This window comes from Brachionichthys hirsutus, chromosome 11, assembly GCF_040956055.1.
Source record: "Brachionichthys hirsutus isolate HB-005 chromosome 11, CSIRO-AGI_Bhir_v1, whole genome shotgun sequence".
Taxonomy (NCBI): domain Eukaryota; kingdom Metazoa; phylum Chordata; class Actinopteri; order Lophiiformes; family Brachionichthyidae; genus Brachionichthys; species Brachionichthys hirsutus.
Window position 1 is genome coordinate 7,633,337 of NC_090907.1, and position 22,896 is coordinate 7,656,232.

General features: G+C 44.1%; 3 protein-coding genes across 5 annotated transcripts; all 3 read left to right on the forward strand.

The window, feature by feature from the left end:
• Positions 1-27: 27 nt before the first annotated feature.
• On the forward strand, positions 28-6,663 carry tlcd1 (TLC domain containing 1). The gene is made up of 4 exons (XM_068745475.1): positions 28-480; positions 1,454-1,536; positions 3,320-3,402; positions 4,290-6,663. Exons 1-4 carry the CDS (start codon positions 275-277, stop codon positions 4,692-4,694), a joined length of 777 nt encoding a protein of 258 aa, XP_068601576.1. The 5' UTR covers positions 28-274; the 3' UTR covers positions 4,695-6,663.
• Positions 6,664-7,518: 855 nt separating this feature from the next.
• rab34a (RAB34, member RAS oncogene family a) lies at positions 7,519-11,659 on the forward strand. 2 transcript variants are annotated; one of them, XM_068745226.1, is made up of 11 exons: positions 7,519-7,653; positions 8,400-8,478; positions 8,561-8,652; positions 8,949-9,017; positions 9,295-9,396; positions 9,474-9,538; positions 9,628-9,679; positions 9,746-9,827; positions 10,490-10,580; positions 10,898-11,005; positions 11,087-11,659. In XM_068745226.1, the coding sequence occupies exons 2-11, from the start codon at positions 8,404-8,406 to the stop codon at positions 11,152-11,154; spliced, it is 804 nt and encodes a 267-aa protein (XP_068601327.1). In that variant the 5' UTR covers positions 7,519-7,653; positions 8,400-8,403; the 3' UTR covers positions 11,155-11,659. The 2 variants fall into 2 exon arrangements, with proteins under 2 accessions (XP_068601327.1, XP_068601328.1); XM_068745227.1 differs by having other exon boundaries at positions 8,952-9,017.
• Positions 11,660-19,182: 7,523 nt separating this feature from the next.
• On the forward strand, positions 19,183-22,590 carry LOC137901313 (dehydrogenase/reductase SDR family member 11-like). Of its 2 annotated transcripts, XM_068745328.1 has the most exons (7): positions 19,183-19,365; positions 20,316-20,525; positions 20,769-20,863; positions 21,822-21,951; positions 22,013-22,093; positions 22,205-22,270; positions 22,393-22,590. In XM_068745328.1, the coding sequence occupies exons 1-7, from the start codon at positions 19,234-19,236 to the stop codon at positions 22,429-22,431; spliced, it is 753 nt and encodes a 250-aa protein (XP_068601429.1). In that variant the 5' UTR covers positions 19,183-19,233; the 3' UTR covers positions 22,432-22,590. The 2 variants fall into 2 exon arrangements, with proteins under 2 accessions (XP_068601429.1, XP_068601430.1); XM_068745329.1 differs by lacking the exon at positions 22,013-22,093.
• Positions 22,591-22,896: the final 306 nt, after the last annotated feature.

The window sequence follows — 22,896 nt, forward strand, 5'->3', positions numbered from 1 at the left end:
ACGACGCGCTGCGCTGCGTGAGGAAAAACACGGTCGCCGTGGAATGAGCCGTGACGGAAACCAGTGCAAGCCGACCCCCCCCCCCCCCTAACGGGAACCGTGTGAAGAGGAAGACTTGCAACTCTTCACTTGGACGACACATCACCTCGCCTCACGGTCCTCTTGGGCAGCGCTCCCATCACATTCCGCGCACATCTGTCGGTCACTGGAGCGAGGACGCGTCGCCAGGGGCGTAAAACTAAACACCGAGGGAGGACAGCAGGGGGAGGCGAGGATGGACACCCTGGTCCCTGCACTGAAGAGTCACCCGCTGCTGTCAGTGCTGGTGTTCTCTCTGATTTTCAGGGGGGTCCACCATTTGCTGCGAAGGCTGCCCACTCCCAAAGCGGTGCTTCAGAATGACATGCGCTGCTGGAAGTGGAGGAACCTGTCTGTGTCCATCGTGCACTCTCTGCTCACTTCGGCGTGGTCTCTGTCCTGGTGAGTGTCCACTCAAACGTCTGGTTGTCCACACCGGGACTCCAGCCGGTCCGACAGACGGCCCGTCCACCATGCATGAGCCTTAGGTTCTGTCCGAGGTTTCTGCCTGTTAAAGGGAAGTTTTTCCTTGCCTCCGTTGCCAGAGTGCTTGCTCTTGTGGGTCAAGTTGGGTTCTGTGTTTCCCTGCTCATCCTGTAAAGTGCTTTGAGAGGACTTTCTGTTATGATCTGGTGCTACAGAAATAAAACTGAACTGAATTGGATTGAATTGAATCCAGTGTCTATTCACTGACCCACATTACGTGTCTTGTGTGGGACGTTTGTGCGCGTGCTGCAGTGACAGTCTGTGGCAGCTCTGTTCAACAGGGTGAGGTGGGGGGGGGGGGGGGGGGGCAATGGTATTTATATGTGGGGAGAGAAATGCCACTGAACACTTTGTGGCACACGAGGCTGTCGTTACCGTTACCGTTTCGCTGTGCTGGTGAATTTGAGCCAGATTTGTGAATAATCACATTTAACCGTCAACGCAGGACTATCCAAGCAGCAGCCGAGAACGAACTGGAAAAACCTGCTGGCAGCCCATACTTGTGAAATCATCATGAGACAGTCTTCTTCGGGGTGGAGACACTCCATGTGACTCACTTTTATACCAATAAGAAAGAGTTTCCGCTGCCTGAACTCTCTCCCGATGATTGCTGCATTTAAGAGGCAAATCTGTTTTGTTAACGACAACCGACGGGGGGGAATAGTCGGGGAAGCTTGTGCCAAGGCGCAGTACTTTAGGTTTATGGCATATGGGTCATGTGTTAACAATAATTGGGCTGTGTTGTGTTTATACAGGGAGGGGATGCATAGAAACGTGCAGGTTGAGGTGCGCCCCTTTAATGAAACAGGAAGTGATAAGGAGTGCTCTAGAGACACATAACAGCTCTAAGCGAGGCAAATACCGACTCCTAACATGTTTCCCTCCCCAGCGTGGTGGCCTCTCCAGAGTTGTTGACCAATGTCCACTTGTCCCAAACCCCTATGTCCTACCTGCTCATCTGCCTATCAACAGGTGAGTGAAGTGAAACTTCACTTCTCTGCTCTAAAGTTCTGTTTTGATTTCGCCTTGATAGCGCCAGTTTTCAATCGGATTCCTTGGTCTCACAAATTCTGATCATCAGGAAACATTTACTCGGCCGTAGGGTTTAGTATCCGAACTGCGGCGAGATATTTCTTTTACCATTAATTCACCTGAAGATTCATCTTCTGATTTTCTTCTGATTCAAAGTCAAAGATCGATCGTAAAATGATTAAATAAGGATCAGATCTTCACGTTCAAGAAGCTAAAACCAGAAAATATTTGTAAATTGTATTGGAAATAGACCAAATTATTTAAATATTTTTAGACTCTTCTTCTGTCTGTCAATTAATGGATTAATCACGTTAAGACATCAACTAGGACCGGGTCTGATGGACACGATAGTTTCACTAACCTTCAACTAGACTGAACCTTCCTGTTTAGCAGGTGTAAAAAAAATCTACCTCTCCTTTTAAAAGAAACAAAACCAGAGCCGCCCCTTCACCTGACTCTGGCAACAAACAAACGGGCGCCTCTCCATCACCATGGACGCTACAGATAATCCACCGAGGACTCGGTGGTCTGGTTCAGCAGTGCCGAGTGTGGTTGGGGCCTTTGTGTGCGTCTTCGTGTTACCATGAAGACGTAAATCTGTGGAGAACTGCCCTAACAACCGCAAACAGCGTTGAACTCCACAGAGGGCCGTTTGTCTTCTCCATTCACCAGAGGTCATGTTGTTAAACGTAAGGAAGGGGCTGCTGTGCAGCCGCCGCATGCCGGCCATCCACAGACAGAGGGGATCTAGAATGTCTGTCGAAATGCAGACGTCAGTGACGGAGAGCAGCTTTTCTTTTCTCTCTGCAGCCACCATGATCGGCTGCTACTACAAACCAAAACTGAATTGAATTCAAGTACATTTTGTGAGCAGTTAGCCCTCCATCATGTCAGACAGTGTGTTTTACTGATAGCATATAATTGTTTGTCAAAGTTGACATTTCAAAAGCATCAGCTTTACTGTTCAAAACTTAAAAAAATAGCTTCGCTTTACTTTCCATCTCGAAGCCATGAAGTTTAAAGTTAGTTTTATTAATGCAAAAGAGGAAATCGAACCAAAATCAACCTGGTACATTTCACATTGTGCTCTCTGAACATCTTCATCTAAGTCACTCCAGAACTCCTCCTCCTCCTCTACCTCACATCCTACCTGTGGAGCGTACCCACTAACCATATTAAACACGACACCCACAATCTGCAGCTTCAAACTCATCAGGCAGACGCATGAATTCACCTCTAGAACACTCTGCACAAAGTCTTCCTTCAAGATAACCCCTCCTCCATCTCCTCCATTATAAAACAACTTGAGTCCTGCTCCTCAGCTTCTAGCCTTGCTTCCTTCCCACCTGGTCTCCTGGACACACAACACATCAATCTTCCTCCTCATCATCATGTCCTCCAGATCTCTAGCTTTTCCCATCATCGTCCTGACATTCAAAGTCTCTACTCTCAATCCTAAACTCTTCCATTCCCTCTTCTCTCGCTGCTGATGCGCCCGTCTTCCTCCTCTTCTTCGTCTCTGTCTCCGACCCACAGTGATCCAATGCCCAGCAGCGTCCCTGGGCCTCAACCGATCCAGTGTGTTTGTCATTTTTATGTTGATTTGCACATTCAATTCCAGACGCAACTCTCTGCATTTTCCCGGGCATGAGACCTGATCAAGGGAGAAACTGGCAACCAATGAGCAATGAGCAACTGAGAAAGTGTTTCTCTTTCTTCATAGGCTACTTCGTGCAAGATGCTTGTGACATTATCCTGACAGGGCATGCGAGAGGATCATGGGAATTTTTACTTCATCATGCGATGGTAAGGCAGAATATCCAGGATTATTTTGTATCTTTTTATTTTTTAATCTTTATCAGGTTTCACTTCTGGATCAGATAAGACATTTGCTTTGCCTTGTTAAGCTCCACAATTCACCAAAAGAATGTTCGATCTCACATTCACAGGTAACTTGTTTCACACGTTTGTATAGAGCTTTGAAAGTCTCAGTTTTGCCTATGTTGTAAATCCGTTGAATTACAAATAACAGCCTAGAGATTTACTGATCCAGATGATTACAATTATTGATTGAGTTTGCTGAATAAACAATTCCAATGTGGAGCAATGGTTTTCTGGAAAATAGGACACAGTGTTTTTTATTTGTTTAGCGTAGGTCCTCAAATCACCCTGTTTCATTTTGTTTAAAACATCATGAAAAGTTGAAACATAGTCATTAAAATTAATGTAAATTCAATTTGGAGAGGAATGAACTGCTTGGCGGAGGTTAGATAGAGGCCCCCACCCTACATGATTGTGTCAAATTCCATAAACATCTGTCAATAATCAACCGAGATATTGAGGAACAAATTTTCAAGCTCCATTGACTGAAATGTTAACGATAAATCTAACTAATCCAGGATCTGTTCTGGATCATCACCAAAATGTAATCATCTGTTTCTGGTAACATTCCCAAAATGCCCTGAAAATGTCATCATCATCCATCCTGAACCTTTTCCGTTATCTTGCTAACAGACAAACAACCCCCCTCTATAATAAGCATTTCAAAATGTATACAACGCTATAGCATGATATGGAGCGAAAATATAAAATCAAACGACAAAAGCCAGAAGCGTGTAAATAAAAACGAGGCGTAATTCAACTAAAGGCTGTTGTGAGGAATGACAGCGTCTTTCTGTCCGTCTCCTCTGCAGGTGATCTCGTGCTTCCTCTACGCCCTCTGCACTGAGGTCTACATAGCCGGCGCTGTCATAGCGCTCTTCGTGGAGGTCAACAGCGTCACCCTGCACTTGAGGCTGATGTTGAAACTGGCCAACGCTCAGTCCTCCTCTTTGTACTGTGTCAACAAATATGTCAACGTTGTAACCTACGTTCTGTTCCGACTGGGCGCCCAGTTCTACCTCACCTGGTACTTATTCTGCAATTACTCCTGGCTGGAGAGCGTCCATTTCTTTTTGCTCTGCCTGATTCTGATAGATATTATGATGCTGATTTATTTTAGACGCTTACTGCTTTCTGACTTCTACTCTGACGACAAAAAGAGCTCTATGGGACAGAATGGGACATGTAACAATTCTAGAAGGTTTCTCACTGATTGACCGAGGAAGGCTTCTGGAGCCTTTAATGAGGATTAGACATTTTGTGTCACTGCCAGAGAGCAAAGGACACTAAACAGCGTTTGGTGGGGAAGGGGATGGCTTGTTCTGGAGAAGTGGGAAAGCTGGACATTTAGGGTTTCAAGAGGGAAAATATAACGCAACACTGACGATGACTTGACTTGAATATCCCCAAGATGAAACAAAACATCATATTGCGGCTGACTGTTGGACCAATAAAAAAAGAAAAAAACAACTAGATGCCAAAATGTGAATAGGTGTACTTTTTTGTAGCCATCGTACATGCAGTGACACGCCCACCAGCCAACGCAGTGTGTGTGTGCAAACCACGCCGATGAGTCAGGTTCAAACTTGAACGCAAACAGGTTTGTATTTTAATGCTAAAAGTAGCAAAGATTTAATCCTCAGTTTAACCTGAGTTCAAATTAAACAAACAAAAGATAACATATAGGCTATATGTTTGTACATTTGGGTTGTACATTTTTTGCACTGAGCGAGGCTAGCTGCGTACTCCTGTTTCCAGTCGTTGTGCTAAGCTAAGCTCAGCTGCTTGATGTGATTTTGTTGGACAGACGCGAGGCCTCTCCTAATCAGCATCCAAAAACTTGGAAAGTGAAGCAACGCATATTTCCAAAATGTCACATTATACCTTCAGAATGAGAACAAAAGATGAAACAAAAATCTTAACTGACAGTTTAACTATATTTTGCCGTAACAGTTGTATTTGCGGTGTTTTTTATGGAGTAAAAGCATTTGATGAATTATTCCGCCGGGAGGGGCTCATGGGTTGTGTGTATTGGCTAATATTGCTCTGCTGGACTCTCTATCTGTAAGGGTTTTGTGCCCATTTATCTCTGGATGCTCAAAGGACCTCTTGGGGTTACAGTGATTGAAAAGATTAACAAATATATGTCATTGACTGTCTGATAATGCCAGCATGTGGCTGAAGGGAAGCTGAGCTACGTGTGAACTGATGCAAAGCTGCTGATTAAACCGGTAGCACAGGAGAACGCAGGATAATTTAATGATTCTCTTTTGAAATATGTCGTTATTGAAGATGGACTGAAGCTGAATCTTCCTGACATGTAACAGTCTGATATACAATTGACCTCATCGGGACACCAGGAGAAAGCCTTTTTAAGAAGAGCAGGCACAATCAGGAGTAGAATTGATGTGGAGTAATAGCAGAGTATTGTGTGTACCTTCTTTACTAGCTTTCATAATAATAATAATAGAGCTTCTTTTTTTGAGGAGTTTGAATGATAACGTTTTGATCACAATGTATTTCCTTTTCCTCCTTTTTCCGAAATGGGGACGTTTCATAAACGGTCCCGAGTTGTGCATTCCTTTTTGTTATATTTCAAGTGGTAATGCAAGTAAACACCTTTAGTGGACTTCAAATGATCAGTACATTTCATTTCTATCATAGCCAGTGCTTAGATTGTCCACACTGATGTGGAGTTCAGTGCCTTTGCCACAGTGCCTTTCGTAAAACACAAAAGAAGCACAGATTAATGTCATTTGCCAATAAGGAAATAAAGATATAGCACAAAATAAATATTTAGATGCTTTTGTATGAGCTTGGCCATTTGTGAAATTAAGTGATCATTTGACCTTTAGTCTACAGTTGTGTATTTTTCTGAAGTGTCCATATTTTTGATGGTTACAATAAAAAAAAACACGATGATTTAACTAATGGGGGAAAGTTTGTATTTCTTACTGTGGTTTTTTTTTAATGTAATTTCATGATCACACCTGAGAGATATCTGGTGTTGCAACAATCAGGTCCTCTATTGACAAAAAAAGATCTAATGAAAATGTTCATTAAAAAATCTGTCAAAATCTGTTACTTATCTGTCAAATTTGTGCGATTGTATTGTTCTTATTTTTGAATGACCCTGATCCCTCACTTCTTTACTAGGAACAAATTCAATAACTATGCAATAAATGGAGTCACATTTTCTCAAGGATTGGGTGGTATGGCAGTGAGATCATTTACTCCCATTAGAACCAACCTGACTACAAAAACCTGACACATTAATCATCATGTTTGCTTTAAGATCATATAAACCACTTCTATGTGAATGTGTTTTTGAACATACTTTGTGCTTTGTGATTTTTATTATTTTCTTGCTTTTATACTATTTATATGGAATTACATGTACTGTATTGTAAACTTGTACATTGTATGTACACCAGGCATATAATTCCGCATTACTCTATTATATACTTTTTAATTTAGATTAATTAAATTGTTAGATTTAATTCAAGTATAAGCAGGACTTTGTAATGAAATGGTTTTACAGCTAAATAATTGGAGCGCCCTCTAGTGGACAAATGCATTGACATGGGAAACTTACAGCATACATACATACAGTACATTTCCTAAATAGAGAGAGAGAGAGAGAGAGAGAGATTATTTCTTGAGAAATGGAAAACAAATCGAGAAGTACATCATCCGTCCCCAAAATCCACAGATAGATCGACAGAGGGCGACAGAGAGGTGGAGAGAACATTGGGCAGATGAAAGATGGGAGGTAAAAAGCGTTGGCAGGACAAACGCGTCACTGCGCTTCAAATCCTACTACGGTGAAGGTAGGACCCACCATCTTCCGCTTCTTATTGGCTACTTGGATTCTCGGAGGCGTGTTCGTTTTAACCACGGGGGGGTGATGATTGGTTAGAATCTGGAACGGAATACGACGAGAAGCCAATGAGGAGTCGGGAGAGCGGTTTATAGCTTCGCTATAGTAGGAGTTTTTTAGTTTGCCCCGTTGCTCCCCAAAATATATTTTGTCGACTTCATCCTCGTCCCCCGAAGACTCCGCAGCGTCATGTTAGCGTGAATCGGTTTCCGTTACCGTACGCCGAAAGGAAAGACGCCGTAACACCGAGAGGAGGAGAAGCGGAGAGGAGGAGCGGACCGCCCCGTCTCGTTGAGGTATCTTTAGTGTTTAAAAAAAGTTTACGGTGTTAAAATGTTTGCCTCCTCTGAACGTGGTTTTACTTTACCGACGTGATGACGTGTTTCATCGGCCTGAGTTTCGGTATTGAACCCTTTTTTATTTTCAACCCAAATAAAACAAGCTTTTGGGGTTTTAAATCGAAGCTTTTATCGACAGTCGGATTAAAACGGATCCACTCGGTAAGCGGATCAGCTCTGCTCCGGTCTGGGAGTCTGGATGCGAGTCTCTCATGTCTGCTTTGGTTCAGGCTCTTTAGCTTCTTCGTGCTGTGAACGAATAGTCTAAACAGAAGGAGATGATGGATCCCTCGGAATCCTCTCAATATTAATTTAGTCTAAATAAGTGACAGAGAGCTTCCAAGTAAAGCTGCACGATGTAAAAAAAAAAAAAAAGAGAGAGAAACAACAGAATGTTGAGTTTGAAAAGTTGGATTTGCAGAATAGTATAAAATTAAAAAGATTTATCATCACCCAAATAGTTTTATTTGTTTGTTTGTTTGCGTAACCAATAATCCGTCCAGCAAATTGTTTTAGCACATTAGGAATTCAAATGTAGTAATTTACAGAATAGTTATATTTTATTAAAGTCAGTTTCATGTTTTATACAGTTTAATTACAGTTTTTATCAACATTGTGTAAGTGATGGAGTGATGGAGTAGTTAAGATGTCAGATTCTTCACGCTGCTCTCTCTCTCCCCCCCCTCTCCCCCCCATGGCCTCAGCTCCATGTCTGTCCGAGTTCCACCCATGAGCGTTCTCCCCCCTGTTCGGCGGGATCGCGTCGTCGCTCGGCTCCCTCCGGTAACGCCGTGTGGCGCCGCTGCATCGTGAAGCCGCCTGCCTAGCTGTGAAAGTGTCTTCACGTGTTCTCGTTCTCCTCCAGTGCTTCAGGAAGGAGGCAGCTCAGCACACGGACGAGGATTTCAACCATAAAGTGAAGACCGCCTGCCAGGAGCAGCGCACCGGCACTGTGGGGTGAGGCAAGCGCAGGGTTAAATCCTGAATCCTCCACGGTGTGAAATAAAGCTCCTTGCATGCACATCTCAGGGACGCCGCCCATTCAGGACGCTCCTTTTATTATCTCCGCTCCGCCCATTTTAATATTTAATCTAAAATAACCTTTAGGAAATCAATGGCTTCAGATCGATGGTGAGAATCAGCAGGAAGAGATGGATCAGAAAGAAGAACGATTTTAATAAGCGGAGCTTTCAATGAATCTTTTCGGGGCGTTTGTTCACTCGTTTTCTTTTTTCTTTTTTCCTGTCTCTCAGCAGATTTAAAATCTCGAAGGTCATCGTCGTGGGCGACCTGGCCGTGGGGAAAACCTGCCTTATAAACAGGTAGGCAGTCACCAAATGTGTGACAGCAGGGTGAGGAAGAACCGTTAGCTGCTTTATTAGCATGTCGGATTGTGTCTCCGTCTAGATTCAGCTTCACATTTAAAATCACACGAGCACAAAGGATTTAGACCTAATTCCTTGATTATGTTGGGATGTTTGTTTGTCGTATCTTAGTAATATCTGAATCCATCCCAGAACATTGATGGTGAATATATATAGATATTTTTATTGTCTTCAATTCATAGCCTCTTTTTATACTAATTCTTTTCTCTGTCAGGTTTTGTAAAGATGCTTTCGATAAGAACTACAAGGCGACGATCGGCGTGGACTTTGAGATGGAGCGCTTTGAAGTTCTGGGCGTTCCTTTCAGCTTGCAGCTGTGCGTCTGAAGTCTTCCTTATTACCCAGGAGTCTGTGCGTGTCTGATCGAACGCTGCTCGTCTTTCCGTCTTACAGGTGGGACACTGCAGGACAGGAGAGGTTCAAGTGCATCGCTTCTACCTACTACCGGGGCGCCCAGGGTGAGAGATGTCCATTTAAGCTGTGGACCCAGACGGGGCGTTTCCGAGACGCTCCCGAAACGATTGGCTGACGTGTTGTTTTCTTCCAGTTGTGATTATCGTGTTTGACGTAAATGACGTTGCGTCTTTGGGCCACGTGAGGTAAGATCGGTTGTTGCAGATTTTCATCGCAGCTTCGCGATGTGAAAGGTTCGTGTGTGTTTGCAGGCGTTGGCTGGAAGACGCGTTGAGGGAGAACGACCCCACTGCGGTTCAGCTGTTCCTTGTTGGCACCAAGAAAGACCTGAGCGTGCGTGCTAACCGCTGGAAGCAGGGGAGCATGTTTTATTTTAGCGTCTGTTGGGACGGCCACGAAGGACGCTTTCTTCATCAGACCCCGGTTTAGTTCTGAGAGGACAGTTTAGTTATCGTGTTATTATAACATTTAATCGACCGAGAAATTAACAACGAAGCAAGAAAGTGATCGGATGATTTGTTTTGAACGAAGTATGAATTAGTTTACCTTTCAGTTTAATGCAGCGATTACTAATGCCTGGTCTCAGTTTAATGCAGCGATTACTAAAGCCTGGTCTCAGTTTAATGCAGCGATTGCTAATGCCTGGTCTCAGTTTAATGCAGCGATTGCTAAAGCCTGGTCTCAGTTTAATGCAGCGATTACTAAAACCTGGTCTCAGTTTAATGCAGCGATTGCTAAAGCCTGGTCTCAGTTTAATGCAGCGATTACTAATGCCTGGTCTCAGTTTAATGCAGCGATTACTAAAGCCTGGTCTCAGTTTAATGCAGCGATTGCTAAAGCCTGGTCTCAGTTTAATGCAGCGATTGCTAAAGCCTGGTCTCAGTTTAATGCAGCGATTGCTAATGCCTGGTCTCAGTTTAATGCAGCGATTGCTAATGCCTGGTCTCAGTTTAATGCAGCGATTGCTAATGCCTGCTCTCTGTTGCTCCTGACAGTCTCCTGCTCAGTACGCACAGATCGAGAAAGACGCTCTGGACATGGCGCAGGAGATTACGGCTGAGTATTGGGCGGTGTCGTCGTTGACAGGTGAGTGTTTGGATATGAAGATATGCAAGAGACATTTGAACTGTTTCAATCAAACAAAAAGGGAGTAAGAACTTGGTGTCTAAAGTTCAAACGGTGTTAGGAAAGCTGCAGCTGGAGAGTTGATGAGGAAGTTGGGTTACCAAAGGGGCGGGTCCAGGGGTTAGGAGCAGGCGGACCAATCGTCGCCTCCCCCAGAGGCTCAGGGTTATACAGTTGTTTCCATTTACTAATCTTCCTCTAGTCATGTAAATAGACTGCGCTTGTATAGCATGTCTCTGTGCTGCTCTTTAGTTCTCAGTCTCTCTTTTTTGCCCTAGGGGAAAACGTAAATGAGTTTTTCTTTCGAGTCGCATCGTTGGCGTTTGAGACCAGCGTTCTTGCCGAGCTGGAGAAAAGCGGCTCGAGGCACATCGGCGACGTCATCAGTGAGTATCCGAGCAAATCCTGCAATCCTGGACGACGCCGGTTGTTGTCAGATTTAACATCCAGCCCATCATCCGTTTCAGGAATAAGCAGCACTTCAAATAATGTGCATGCTTCATCAAAGAAGAAGCAGTCAAGCTGCTGTCAGTAAGGACGGAAGCGCTAACACGAACGTCGACGGGGAAACGCTCATATTGGGCCGGAGGAGGAGGAGACGCTGGGGCTCGACTGCCTGACATGTTTGACTTCAGCTTTTCCTGGCCTGAGATGAACTTTCCCCAGCATGACGGGATTCGTGTTGTCCCTGAACACATCTGGAGTTGCACAGAAACCGAACAGAAGTAGCCGCTGTCTCGATGCCAAAGAATGATGCGGATGCTTACACAACTTAAAGCTTGCTGTAAATCAAATACTTTGTCTTGCTGCTATAAGTTCTTTTAAAGTCTTTAAAACGATACACTCATTTACTTAAAACTCTGCCTTCCTATTTGAGGAGAGAATAAACAACCGTCTTATGCTGGTTAACCCTTAGATTCCACTTCCAGTTTGGGATCACTGCGGTAGATGCCGATAAGGCCTCTTTTTTTTTATCTGGAGGATTCATTGGTACTTTTTGGATGTACTTTATTTTTTTTTAAATAAAATGATTGACTGAATTTGGATGATTATTCCTATTTAAAAAACTGTGTTTGAATATTCTCATTTGTTTTCTTTAAAGTTCAATGTGAAGTTTCACATTTCATTAAAAATAATAAATGGTCATAAAAATATAAACTATTCCCCTATTCTTCACAGTATATTGTAATTTCTTTGTTTCAGTTGTTGAATGAAACAAGATACCGCTGGTTGAATTGGCTTTGGGCTCATCGGGAACACAGAGGATTTGTAGTTTTCTTTAAGCCACTTCCCTCCCTCAATGGCAATGGCTGCTACTCCTGCATGAAGCAGCGTTAACTGTAAGATGATGAGGGCTGCTGGAATATGGAGTTAAACTTGAATCCCCACTGACCTGCGGCTGGATCGCAGCTTTCGTTGTGCCTCCAGTCTCTAGCCATTGGCCCACGAGCAGCACCCTCATACCTGCTGCATGGAGCAGATGGCACACTGCTTATACTGGACTTAGAAAGATTTATAAATAAATAAAATCTGTAAGCATTCACCTAAAAGAAAGGCATTAATTAAAATAATATTATTTCCCAAAAAAATACGTGAGGAAAAAAAATGGAACAAAGGAAAGGAGACAAAAATAGAACATTAAATGTCAAAATATTTCTGACCGTTTTTAAACAGGGAACACATGAAAAGGATGTAATAGTCTGGACAGGTCTAAAAGGTTATTTTATCGGTTATAATTTAAGACTCCTTTAATGACGTCAGAGTCACACATGGACAGCAGAGGGCGCTGTGTTTTAAGGATTAAAGAGGAGCCTTAAGATTAAAGACACATTTACGAGTTTATAGACAGAATCATTATGGATAATAACACAGCTGTAAGTGAAGGACAAAATAAACACTTCATGATGGCAGCCTTCTTTTCGCACCCCTACCTTCCTGACAGTTTAGATTTAAAAAATAAATTAAAAAGGTGTTCAAAGTGTATTTGTGACATTAAATATCAAAGAATGCTATTCTTCCTGGGGTCTGTTGTTATTTTAAATGCCCCTGAGCTCCAATCTTCACAAGCATCATGCCCTCCTGTGATTACAATGACCTGGGGGTTTAGTGTCTAAAAATTGAGAAGTCATTCGCCTCTGCAGCAAAAATAATCCATCATCTCACTTTACTAATACTAATATTTTCTAGTTCTCAGACTGGAAAGATTCTTACAGGTGAAAAAACATCTGAAATGTCATCCCAATTGTATGTTACATAACTCAAGCTGAGTTAAGATATGAGTTTTCATTCTCTGGCCAACAGCAACTGGACTTTCCCACAGTTTTGTCTCATACCTGACTACATAAAGCATAAGCTTGAAATTCTCATGTGTTTTGGTTATGGGTCGAGGAGGGGCAGGGGTGATTGATGAGGCACCGGTGATGCTGTGATGTATTTCAGGTGAAACAGGTACAAACCCAGGCTATGATTAAAGCTGAACAAAAACCCATACAGCACATTATCATAGAGTCTTGCAAATGAGGCATGTTATCATGTTATAGCAACCACAAAGGCATAAATAAAATATGACTTTACACACACGATAAATGACATTATACATTGTCATTTATTCTAATTCTATAATAAAGTTTTGAGCAACTTTAACTTTTCTCCAGTCACCTTTTAAAAGTTTCAAATTCTGCACATCTTTGGTAAACAATGAGAAGTTGTTTTCTTCCTCCTGACTTGGGCCGACTAAACCTTTTAAACACTTTGTAGCTTTCATTTACACTCATTTCTATCGAGGAATACAGTAAATGTAACTTCATGGATGTTTTTAGTGACAGTCTTTCATAAGTCCTTCCTTTAACGTGCCCTTTAGTGAAACATTATCTCCTGCTCTGTGAATGAGAACAAATGAAAACAACCAGAGTGAATACAATACGAATCCAAATCCAGCCAGCGTTCCACTCTAATGCAGAAAAAAACATTCATTCCTGCCTCAAGATATGGTCGAATGTTACATGTGGTGATTTTACATCATTTCTCTCCGCCCCTGTTTAATCACATCAATAATTATAATGAATACAGCAACAAAACATAGAATGGGGTTCTATAAAGCAGATCAGTCTGAAAACTTCAGCCCGCGGCTGCCGAGGCTCTGTGGGTGCATGCGACAGCGCCAACCTTTCCACACATTCCACGATGAAGGAGTTTTATCCCCACATCCTGATTTAGGTCATCTCCAGTTCAGAGCGTGTTTTGTGGCCCGAGAAAGATCTCCAATCTCCTGGGCCGGCAAAATCACCCCATGCCTGTTGCCATGGAAAGCTGCTGGAGCTAGAACCTCCTCCGTGCATGTTCCCAAAGTAAATCTCTCTGGTTGGGGCTGAGCTGGGGGGGGGGGGGGGGGGGGGCTAACTTGCGGTCATCTCTCACTCTGCAGTGAAAGACCCACGTTCATGCTCTGCAGCCCACAAAGTCCTCCTGTTCAGCTCCATCGAGGCAACAAAGGTCAAGTCAGGGGTCAGAGTGTGTTCGTGCATGGTCTGCCTGTAGATGCAGACGCTCCAGCCAGGCTGACTCCTCCCACTCTTAATCAGCTTCGCCTTTAAAGTGGGAGGGCTGCCCGAAACACGCCACAAAGCCACGAGGAGCTGTCTCTTTCCCGCGTGGTGCTGAATGTGCCACTTTACGCGTCATGTGGTCGGTTTTCTTTGTCCTTCTGTCGTATCTGGACAGAAACTTGGTTCAGGCTGACGACCGAAGCCGCGCTTTGGACGCAGAGGAGGCGAGCGAAGGAACGCGCTCCCTGTTCAACGGCACATTTAGCGCAAACGTGTCCCCAAATTTCCTCTATCAGGTGCCTGATGGAGCCGAGGCGCTGCGCGCCGTCGTTAGTCCGGAGAAGCAGCTCGTGGACTGCTCCGTCAGAGCGAACCGGATGCCGGTGAAATCGTTCATGCGCCAATGCAAGCCGGGACGGACAGAGCGGAGAGCCGGAGTGCATGAGGTGGGTGCGCGCCTTGCGCGCTTGGATGAAGCCAAACGAATGTGCCGGGAGTTTAAAGAGAAGACAGCGCGCATTGGCGGAGTGGAAAGGAAGCTCGGAGGTGACGCTGCGCTGCAGAACAAGGTTGTAAAAAAAAGATCCAAAAGAGGCTTTACTTATCCGGGGACTCTGTGGTGCGGAGCGGGGAACATGGCAGATCACTACGAGCAACTGGGTAGGTTCATGTCCTCGGGAGTAACTGTGTGTGAGTGTGCGTGTGTGTGTGCGTGTGTGCGTGTGTGCGTGTGTGAGTGTGTGTGTGTGTGTGTGTGTGTGTGTGACAGAGGCCGAACCCTTCAACAAGCCACTCTCATGTTGCAGGAGAATTTGCACAGACCGACAGCTGCTGTCGGGCCCACGACCACTGTCCCCACGTCATCCACGCCTTCTCCTCACATTATGGCTACACCAATTTCAAGTGGCACTCCATCTGCCACTGCGCCTGTGATAATACGTGAGTACAAAAATGTGACTGCAGTATAATTGAGACTTCACAAATTAAACATCCAAACTTTGAGTGGGACAATGAGGATTTCTCTTCCCTCTATAGTCTAGTCTCTAGAGCGTCAACATGCCTTTGCATTTAAGTGAAGTTAATTTATCTGTTTAAGGGAAAAGTTGAAACGTTCTGATTGGTGTAGTTTGCTGTTTTAACAAAAATGTTTATTGTCCACCAACCTGTTGTAAAGAACCAGACTCGGGTGCTTTAAAGAACAATCCAAAACATTCTGCAATGCCTTCTGACCCAAATCCAGTTCGGTAGCATTTTAGATTAGCTTTCAGTAGGTGCGTTTACATGGACAAAATGTCTTTAATCCAATCAGAGTTCAGAGTAAAATTGTGATCGGATCGAGCTTGATTGGGTCAGACTATTCCGATTTGGGTGTGTACATGACTCATTTTTATTCCGATCAGGATTTTCATCTGATCACATGTGTCCATGTAAACGCACCTAATATCAGGTGTTTTGACAGACAAATGGAGTACACGAGAATTCAATAAAATAACATGTCAACATATAATAAATTGTAGCTTTTAAGTCCTTTTGAAAATGTTAGTGGTCATATTTTTCTCACCATTACTTTGCCAGTAGATTATATCCCAGATTATGTCATTTATCACCAGTTACATGTTAACAGCTGTGCAGCAAATCCATTTAAATAAACTCAGATGAGAAGACATGAAAAACGCATTTTTCTCTGTCACTTTCTGCAGGTTGAAAGATTGCCTTAGAAAAGTAAATGACACCTCGTCCCGGGTCGTAGGTCAGGCATTCTTCAACGTCATTGCTGTGCCTTGCTTTGAGTTGACCTATGAAGAGCGGTGTGCAGAGCGGCGCTGGTACGGCATGTAAGTATCACCGTGCTCTATCTGCATTTGCAACATAGCGAGTTGTTATCTTTGGAATCGCCGCACAAATCCTCCTTTGCCTGTAGGTGTGAAAGATATGAGCAGGTTCCCATTGCTGTTGTCAAGGAGGCCGTCCCCTATGACTTCGGTGGCATTGACATCATTGATGCGCTGCCGTTGCCTCCTCCCAAGAAGACGGAACCCAAGGAAAAGGACGAAGAGCACGTGCAGGAGAGTACGAGCCAGTCTACGATGTCAGGCCCCGATGAGCCTTCACTGGGAAACGTTGTCACTGCTGCTGAAGACTTTATAAAGGTCCTTGCTACGGTCTCCACCTCCCAGAGCTCCACCACCGACTCCGATGAAGGTGAAACACAAAGCTCAGAGAAGAAGAAGAAGAAGAAGAGGAAGAACAAGAAAACTGGCAAAAACCATAATGGAGAAACAAAGAGAAGGAAGAAAAAGCAGAGAGCAGAGTTAGGGGTTAAAATCGGGGCTTCGACCTCTGGCAGCAAATCAGAAGTTAAATCTCTCGGCAATTACATAATTGATTCACGCAAACATGAAGAGCCAAATAGAAACACCGACAGTGGATATGAGCTTGCAGGAAAAGAGGAGCCCTCTAATGAAGTCATGAAGGATGAGCCAGCAATGGACAATGAGACTGTTTCCACGAAGTCACCTGTGGCAGTCCAGAAGAACGAAGAGGCGACAGAACAAACCCCTCTTTCTGGGTCAGTAATAAAGGCAAACGTTCTGCAGAAAGCAAAAACCGGAAGGTCAACAGGGGGCAGGAGAAAGAAGAGCAAGGTGCTTTCTTCTTCTTCTTCTCCTTCATTTTCATCTTCTAAAGAGCTTGAAATGAACACTGAAGCTATTTCTGTCCCCTCCATGATTGCACCAACCCTGGCAGCACAGCCACAGCAACAAAGCGCTGGTGGCCATGTTGGCGTCACTGAGAGAACCCCCACAGCGAGCCCCAAAGTCAAAAGGAACAGGTCAAAGGAGAGAAGAGACAAAGAGGGGAGGAAAAGGAGGAGAAAAGACAGCCTGGCTTCTCCTATTGTTGGCGCTCGCAATGAAAATTCCTCCGTGGGGATTCTGAGAGTGGCCCCTCCCACAGTATCATCTGCGTCCACCACAGGACGGGGGGTTTCACACAGCGTGGACATTTATTTAGGGAAGAGGATTTTCAACGAGACGCCACTGAACACATCCTTTAGTGTTCGGAAAAGAAATAAGGTGCCAAAGGAAGGAGTGAAAAGCATGAGCAGGGAAAGAGTTCTGCCTCGTTCTAGTGAAGACTCACCTTTTCACAACGGCTCTGAAAATGTTCTTACAGTTCTTGCAACAAGCGATGCGCTGGTCAGTCCGGCCACAGCCGTTGTTACTCGCAGGCCTGCAGAAGAAGCAGAAACGGGTAGAGAGAGGAGGCTTTTTACCACTGACATGGCTTCTGTCATTACAAAAAGACACAGGCAGACAAACAGCCAGCGGAGGAGACCGAGACAGAAAGCCTCGGCGGCTGCACTCACGAGGGGGGGTTTGGTGCTCAGACGAACCGAACAAACACCAAAGACATTTAGGGTGCAGCTATCCCAAACGACTAAGACTGAAGCGCTTGATCTGCAGAGATATGCTGAGACCCCAGTGGCCACTTCAACAACTCCTGTGATGAGTCCAGTTCAATTATCCATTGAGAGAATAAGAGCACAATTCAGGAGGAAGAAGAGGAGGAAAGCGGCTCTGACCCGTGGGCGACATTGAGCTGCGGGCTGCAAGTATAACAGGATAGGCCAGAAAAGGCAACCTGGCTGGTTGGACTCGCAGCCGCCGGTCACGTATGAGTCCTTCATAAGCTGCAGGCTCACAGTGTAATCATTTCTCTTTCTGCATCATGGGCAGATTGATCCGATGAAAATCACCTTTTCCAGTGTTGTATTCTGCATGACCGTATCAATCGTAAATAAATCAAATGTCTAAGAATGCATGTGACAGTTCATCTTGTAAAGTTAAAGACCGATAGAGTCATGCGCCATTCCTTTGTTCATGTGGATATTGGCCTTAAAGCTGCCCCCCCCCCCCCCCCCTCGTTTTAAGCAGAGTCACATTCTCCACACAGATTATGTGTTCAGAACCAGGCTGCGGCTCAGAGGCTGAAATCCTCCTGGTCAGCTGATTCTCACATGTTTGCATAAGAACAATTCATCCGGATGAGTTTGAATGTTTGAATGAGACGCCGACGGCGGAGCTCCGCCATTCAACACTTTGTTGGAGTGTGGAGGAAGTGTTTTGTGCAGAACTTTGGTAAACGTGGTGACAATGAAGACTTGTCTCAGCTCAAGTTCCCAGACGTTTCAGAACAGACCCAAGTATTCAAACTCAGTGGGAGCGGCACAGTTGAGTCTGTGATGCAAAACCGGTCCTCGCAGTGTGGGCGAGAGAAAGGGAATGGAATTTTCCACTTCCCCAGCAGGCTTTGGACTTAATACATTTTGTCGCGATAAGGCTTCAATATCTGATTCCACAATGAATCAGCATTTTTAAGTAAATATTATTAACATTCATGCGTAAACAGATTTTTACGCAAGAAATGAAACAAATATGTCAACACGTAGATTGTGTTTTCTTGGCTCGTTTGTTAATATGAACACAAGCTCCTCAGTTTAGCAGTCAGGAAATCTGGAGCCTGAAAAACTGAAAACATAAAGACATCTAAATAGCAAAAAGCAGCATTCCATCACAAGCGTGAGGTGCATTTGAAGACATATAAAATAGTTTATAAATTATGCTCCAGGCAAACCAAACAGCCCAAGTTGAATATTCTTCCTCAAACAATTCATTCTATTTCAGCTCTCTTCTTCACCACACACTCGTACATTTGACAACCCTCTTAACGGCTGTTTAGTTTTTGTTTTTTTTAGCTTTTATCCACCACCAGAGGGACTGTTTATGGAATAAACCTTCTACAAACAGCAGCTTTTATCCTTCAGAACTTACATTCCGTCTTTTGTTAATGAGTAAATGTCTGCTGAGGTGGATCATGCAAACAAACGAGAAAAGGTTTTCACAGAATATTAAAGAAGGCGGGGCCTGCCGCGTGGCTCTCAAGGGGGCGGGGCTGCGATGAAGGTCACGTGACATAAATAATTGCAGGTTGTCCGCCCAGCTGTCTCCGGTTACGGTAACAGTTGAGCGTCTTCAGCGTTGAGAGGCTCCGGATCGCGTTGACGGATGGACCGCTGGAACGGGAGAGTGGCTCTGGTGACCGGAGCCTCCGCCGGGATCGGGGAGTCCGTGGCGAAGGAGCTGGTCCGAAGCGGGATGACGGTGATGGGATGCGCCCGGAGCGTGGAGAACGTGCAGGTCGGTTCTGTTTGAAGCTGGTTTGAATCTGGTTTGAAGCTGGTTTGAAGCTGGTTTGAAGCTCACGTCGTTCAATAAGTGGATTCAGCCAAACCAATAACGGGCACAAGGGCTAAAATCAAATTACAATGTGACGGTTTTTTAATTAATGTACGGAGGAATGGCAGAGGTGATGACGTCACGGGCGTTGTCTGTCTGTTAGCAACATAACTCAAAGTTGCGGACGGATCTTGATGAAATTTTCCGGAAGTTTCAGGAATGTTACCAGGAACAGATGATTTACAGTTTGGTGATAATCCAGATCCTGGATTCTGCATCACTTTGAAGTTTTCTTTAACATTGCAGTGAGTGGCGCTCCAAAATGTGTTCCTCGATATCTCGGTTGATTATGGCGACCTCTATTTCAGCACCGAGGTTCATCTGGATCGGACCCGGATTGCGGATCCTGTCGCAAGTTTTTTAAAAATGGGGGTACACATTGCATTTAGTGCTGGATGGATCTTGATAGAAAAACAAATCTGAAGATGGGTCTTGGTCAAACTTAGATCCCACTAAATTTTGACAGTGAGTCTGGATAAAAAAATTCCATGAAAAATGTCTTCTGGGTCTAATCCAGAATGAGGTCAGGAAAAATCTTACATTTTAACATTGGGATCCCCACTGACATTAAAAATCATTTAAATAATACACTTAAAGCTCTGACTCACTTTTACGTTTCATGGTGGTGTACTGCATAAGATACCAAGAGCAATTTAGAACCTTTTGATGATGATCCAGATCCCCATGTGGACGGTGTAAATCCAATTAGGAGGGGAATGAGCTGCTTGGTGGAGGTCTGCGCTCTCCGAGTGCTTTTCTAGTTAAGTGAAAAAAAGTTCAATAAAGTTAAGAAATGACTCCCATTTTACAAAGTTGATCGTAGAACTGACTCTCTCTGGGTTCTGTTTCAGAAACTGGCTGCCGAGTGTCAAAGGGAAGGCCTCTCTGGTGTGTTGGTGCCGTTCAAGTGTGACTTGAGCCATGAGGAGGAGATCCTGTCCATGTTCGCCGCTATCAGAGAGCAGCACGAGGGCGTGGACGTTTGCATCAACAACGCCGGCTGTGCTCATTCGGAGCCTCTGTTAAGCGGTGAAACCAGCGCTTGGAAGAACATGCTGGATGTGAGGCCTCTGTGTTTTTAGCCTCAGCACTCGAGGAGATTGTTGAAGCACGATTAGTGATGCTAGCAGAGTAAATGGAATCAGGTCTTGTTTGTGTAATTTAAGAGCTGCAACACATCACAAATGTGAAGATGCTCTTTGATCAGCACATTTATTTAAATCTGCTGTTTAATGATTCCTTTCTGTCCAACCAGGAATGACGGTTTGTCTTACCGCCTGTCTTTCCTGCCTGATGTCTTGCAGGTGAACGTTTTGGGATTGTGTATATGCACACGTGAAGCGTATCAGTCAATGAAAGAGAGACGCGTTGATGATGGCCACATCATAAACATCAACGGGTACAGTTTAATATTCTCATGATATACGGTGATAGTCAGCTTGTGAGGCCCAGATTTGTTGAGTCCAATGTTTCTGGGGATGTTTATGGAAGATCATCTCAGTATTTATTTATTTCACACTGCTGTGGGCCTAATCAGGGCGACAGCTAATTGTATTCATTCAGGATTAATAATGTCTGAATTAGTCAATAGTTCGTTAAAATGTAAAAAGGAGTGAGACATTTCCAGCGAGGCCTGAGGTGATTCTCCTAATTGCTTAATTTGGGTCTTAAGTGTGACATTATTAAACAATTGTACTAATAGGCTAAAATTAAAATAATTGTAATCTTAGTATTTTCTTTCATTCAGTTAATCAGCTCATTGTTGCAGCCCTCAAACATCCTCTGTTTTGTTTATTTTTTCACAGGTATTTCACACTGCTAATATTGATACATGTAGGCTAATGCTGCTGCTAACCTGATTATCCTTTCACACAATTTAAGACAAATGATGGTCTTAAATTATCCACTCGGCTCATTTTTGGTTGCATGCTATTATCCATAGGAATTTTACCATTAGATGACAGGACCACAGATATTCCACAAGTACTGAGATTAGCAGACGGATTACGTTGTGTGTGTGTGTGGGTTGTGTACGGTGTGGCTCAGGAAGTATTCCAAAATAAATGGGAGTCCATGGGACTGTACCAGGGAAAACGTTCTTTTCTGCCAACTTTCACGATGTTTTCAACATGATGGGTGGAGACAACATTTTCATCAGATATTGTTTCTGCGACTTCAGCCTCTTGAAAACACAAGCTGCCTTGATAGTGGTGGGGTATCCCTGCTGAATTATCCAGGGCTTCATGAGCATGCTGTTTAGTATTTAATTTGTCCTCCCAGTAGGAGGAATGAAAAGACATTAGCGTTTTCTAGTAGAGTGGAGTGTAAACATGGATTTGTGTCCTCCTTTGTCGCAGCATGAGTGGACATCGTGTCCCCAACATGGCCGCCGCACATTTCTACAGCTCCACCAAGTTCGCTGTGACGGCCCTGACTGAAGGCCTGAGACAGGAGCTGCGAGAGGCAAACAGTCACATCAGAGTCTCGGTAAGACGGTGCACCATTGAAAGCATTGCATAACTGCTGCAATGCATGCTCATTTTTACAGAGTATAGCTCCTGGTTTAGTGAGGACGGATTTAGCCCGGCGTTTAGAAGGCGACGAGATTCAAGACTACAATAAATTTAAGGTGAAGACATATTTCCTGCATCTCCTTGAGTTGCTGGTGATATTACTATAATAAAAAGCATGTTAACCACATGAGCAGCAGACGTTAGTTCACGTATCGTCTCTCCTACAGATGTTGGAAGCAATAGATGTTGCAAATTCAGTTATCTATGCCTTGAGCGCCCCTCCACACGTGCAGGTTTGTGATTTTCTCTTTGAATGTACTGTTTTAGTGCTTTCAATGGTGATGTATAATTGTATCTGAACATTGCACAACTTTACAGCCTCAATGAGCTAATCTTTTCGTGTTCGTTCTTTCAGGTTGGAGACATTCGGATGCGACCTGTGGAAGAGTACTAGTATTATATGCAATACTAGTACTCCACCACATGAGATGACTCCATGTCCTGCCGGCTTTGTCATCTTACTGGTTTCCTGCATGTGTGACATTAATATGGTCTGATTTTGGCACAAAAGCTTGGAATGTAATTTTTCATTTCCTCAATAAAATGTTAGATTCTGTAACCCCGGCTGACTTTAATCATAAAAGCATCACCGCAGCCCCTCCCTCCTCCTGTCTTCACGTGCCACTTGTGGTGGATAAAAGCTGCAAGGAAGTTTGGCGATCCACTGCTGCTGCATCACCCCAAGGACAATGCTCTAGTCCAGGGGTGGGCAAACTTTTTTTATTCGCGGGCCACAATGGGTTCTAAAATTTGACAGAGGGGCAGGGCCAGGAACAGATGGATGGAGTGTTTATGTGAACTAATATAAATGACATGTAAAAGCTATGACATGAAAGGATTTGGCCTTTTACAGGTAGCA

Excerpts from the sequence above, each read along its gene's own strand:
- tlcd1 (XM_068745475.1), top strand. The coding sequence starts at position 275 with ATGGACACCCTGGTCCCTGCACTGAAGAGTCACCCGCTGCTGTCAGTG. Across the intron at positions 481-1,453 it reads TCGGCGTGGTCTCTGTCCTG|CGTGGTGGCCTCTCCAGAGT; the intron begins GTGAGTGTCCAC and ends TTCCCTCCCCAG. Across the intron at positions 3,403-4,289 it reads TTTTACTTCATCATGCGATG|GTGATCTCGTGCTTCCTCTA; the intron begins GTAAGGCAGAAT and ends TCTCCTCTGCAG.
- rab34a (XM_068745226.1), top strand. The coding sequence starts at position 8,404 with ATGTCTGTCCGAGTTCCACCCATGAGCGTTCTCCCCCCTGTTCGGCGG. Across the intron at positions 9,018-9,294 it reads AAAACCTGCCTTATAAACAG|GTTTTGTAAAGATGCTTTCG; the intron begins GTAGGCAGTCAC and ends TTTCTCTGTCAG. Across the intron at positions 9,397-9,473 it reads GTTCCTTTCAGCTTGCAGCT|GTGGGACACTGCAGGACAGG; the intron begins GTGCGTCTGAAG and ends TCCGTCTTACAG.
- LOC137901313 (XM_068745328.1), top strand. The coding sequence starts at position 19,234 with ATGGACCGCTGGAACGGGAGAGTGGCTCTGGTGACCGGAGCCTCCGCC. Across the intron at positions 20,526-20,768 it reads CTTGGAAGAACATGCTGGAT|GTGAACGTTTTGGGATTGTG; the intron begins GTGAGGCCTCTG and ends GATGTCTTGCAG. Across the intron at positions 20,864-21,821 it reads CACATCATAAACATCAACGG|CATGAGTGGACATCGTGTCC; the intron begins GTACAGTTTAAT and ends CCTTTGTCGCAG.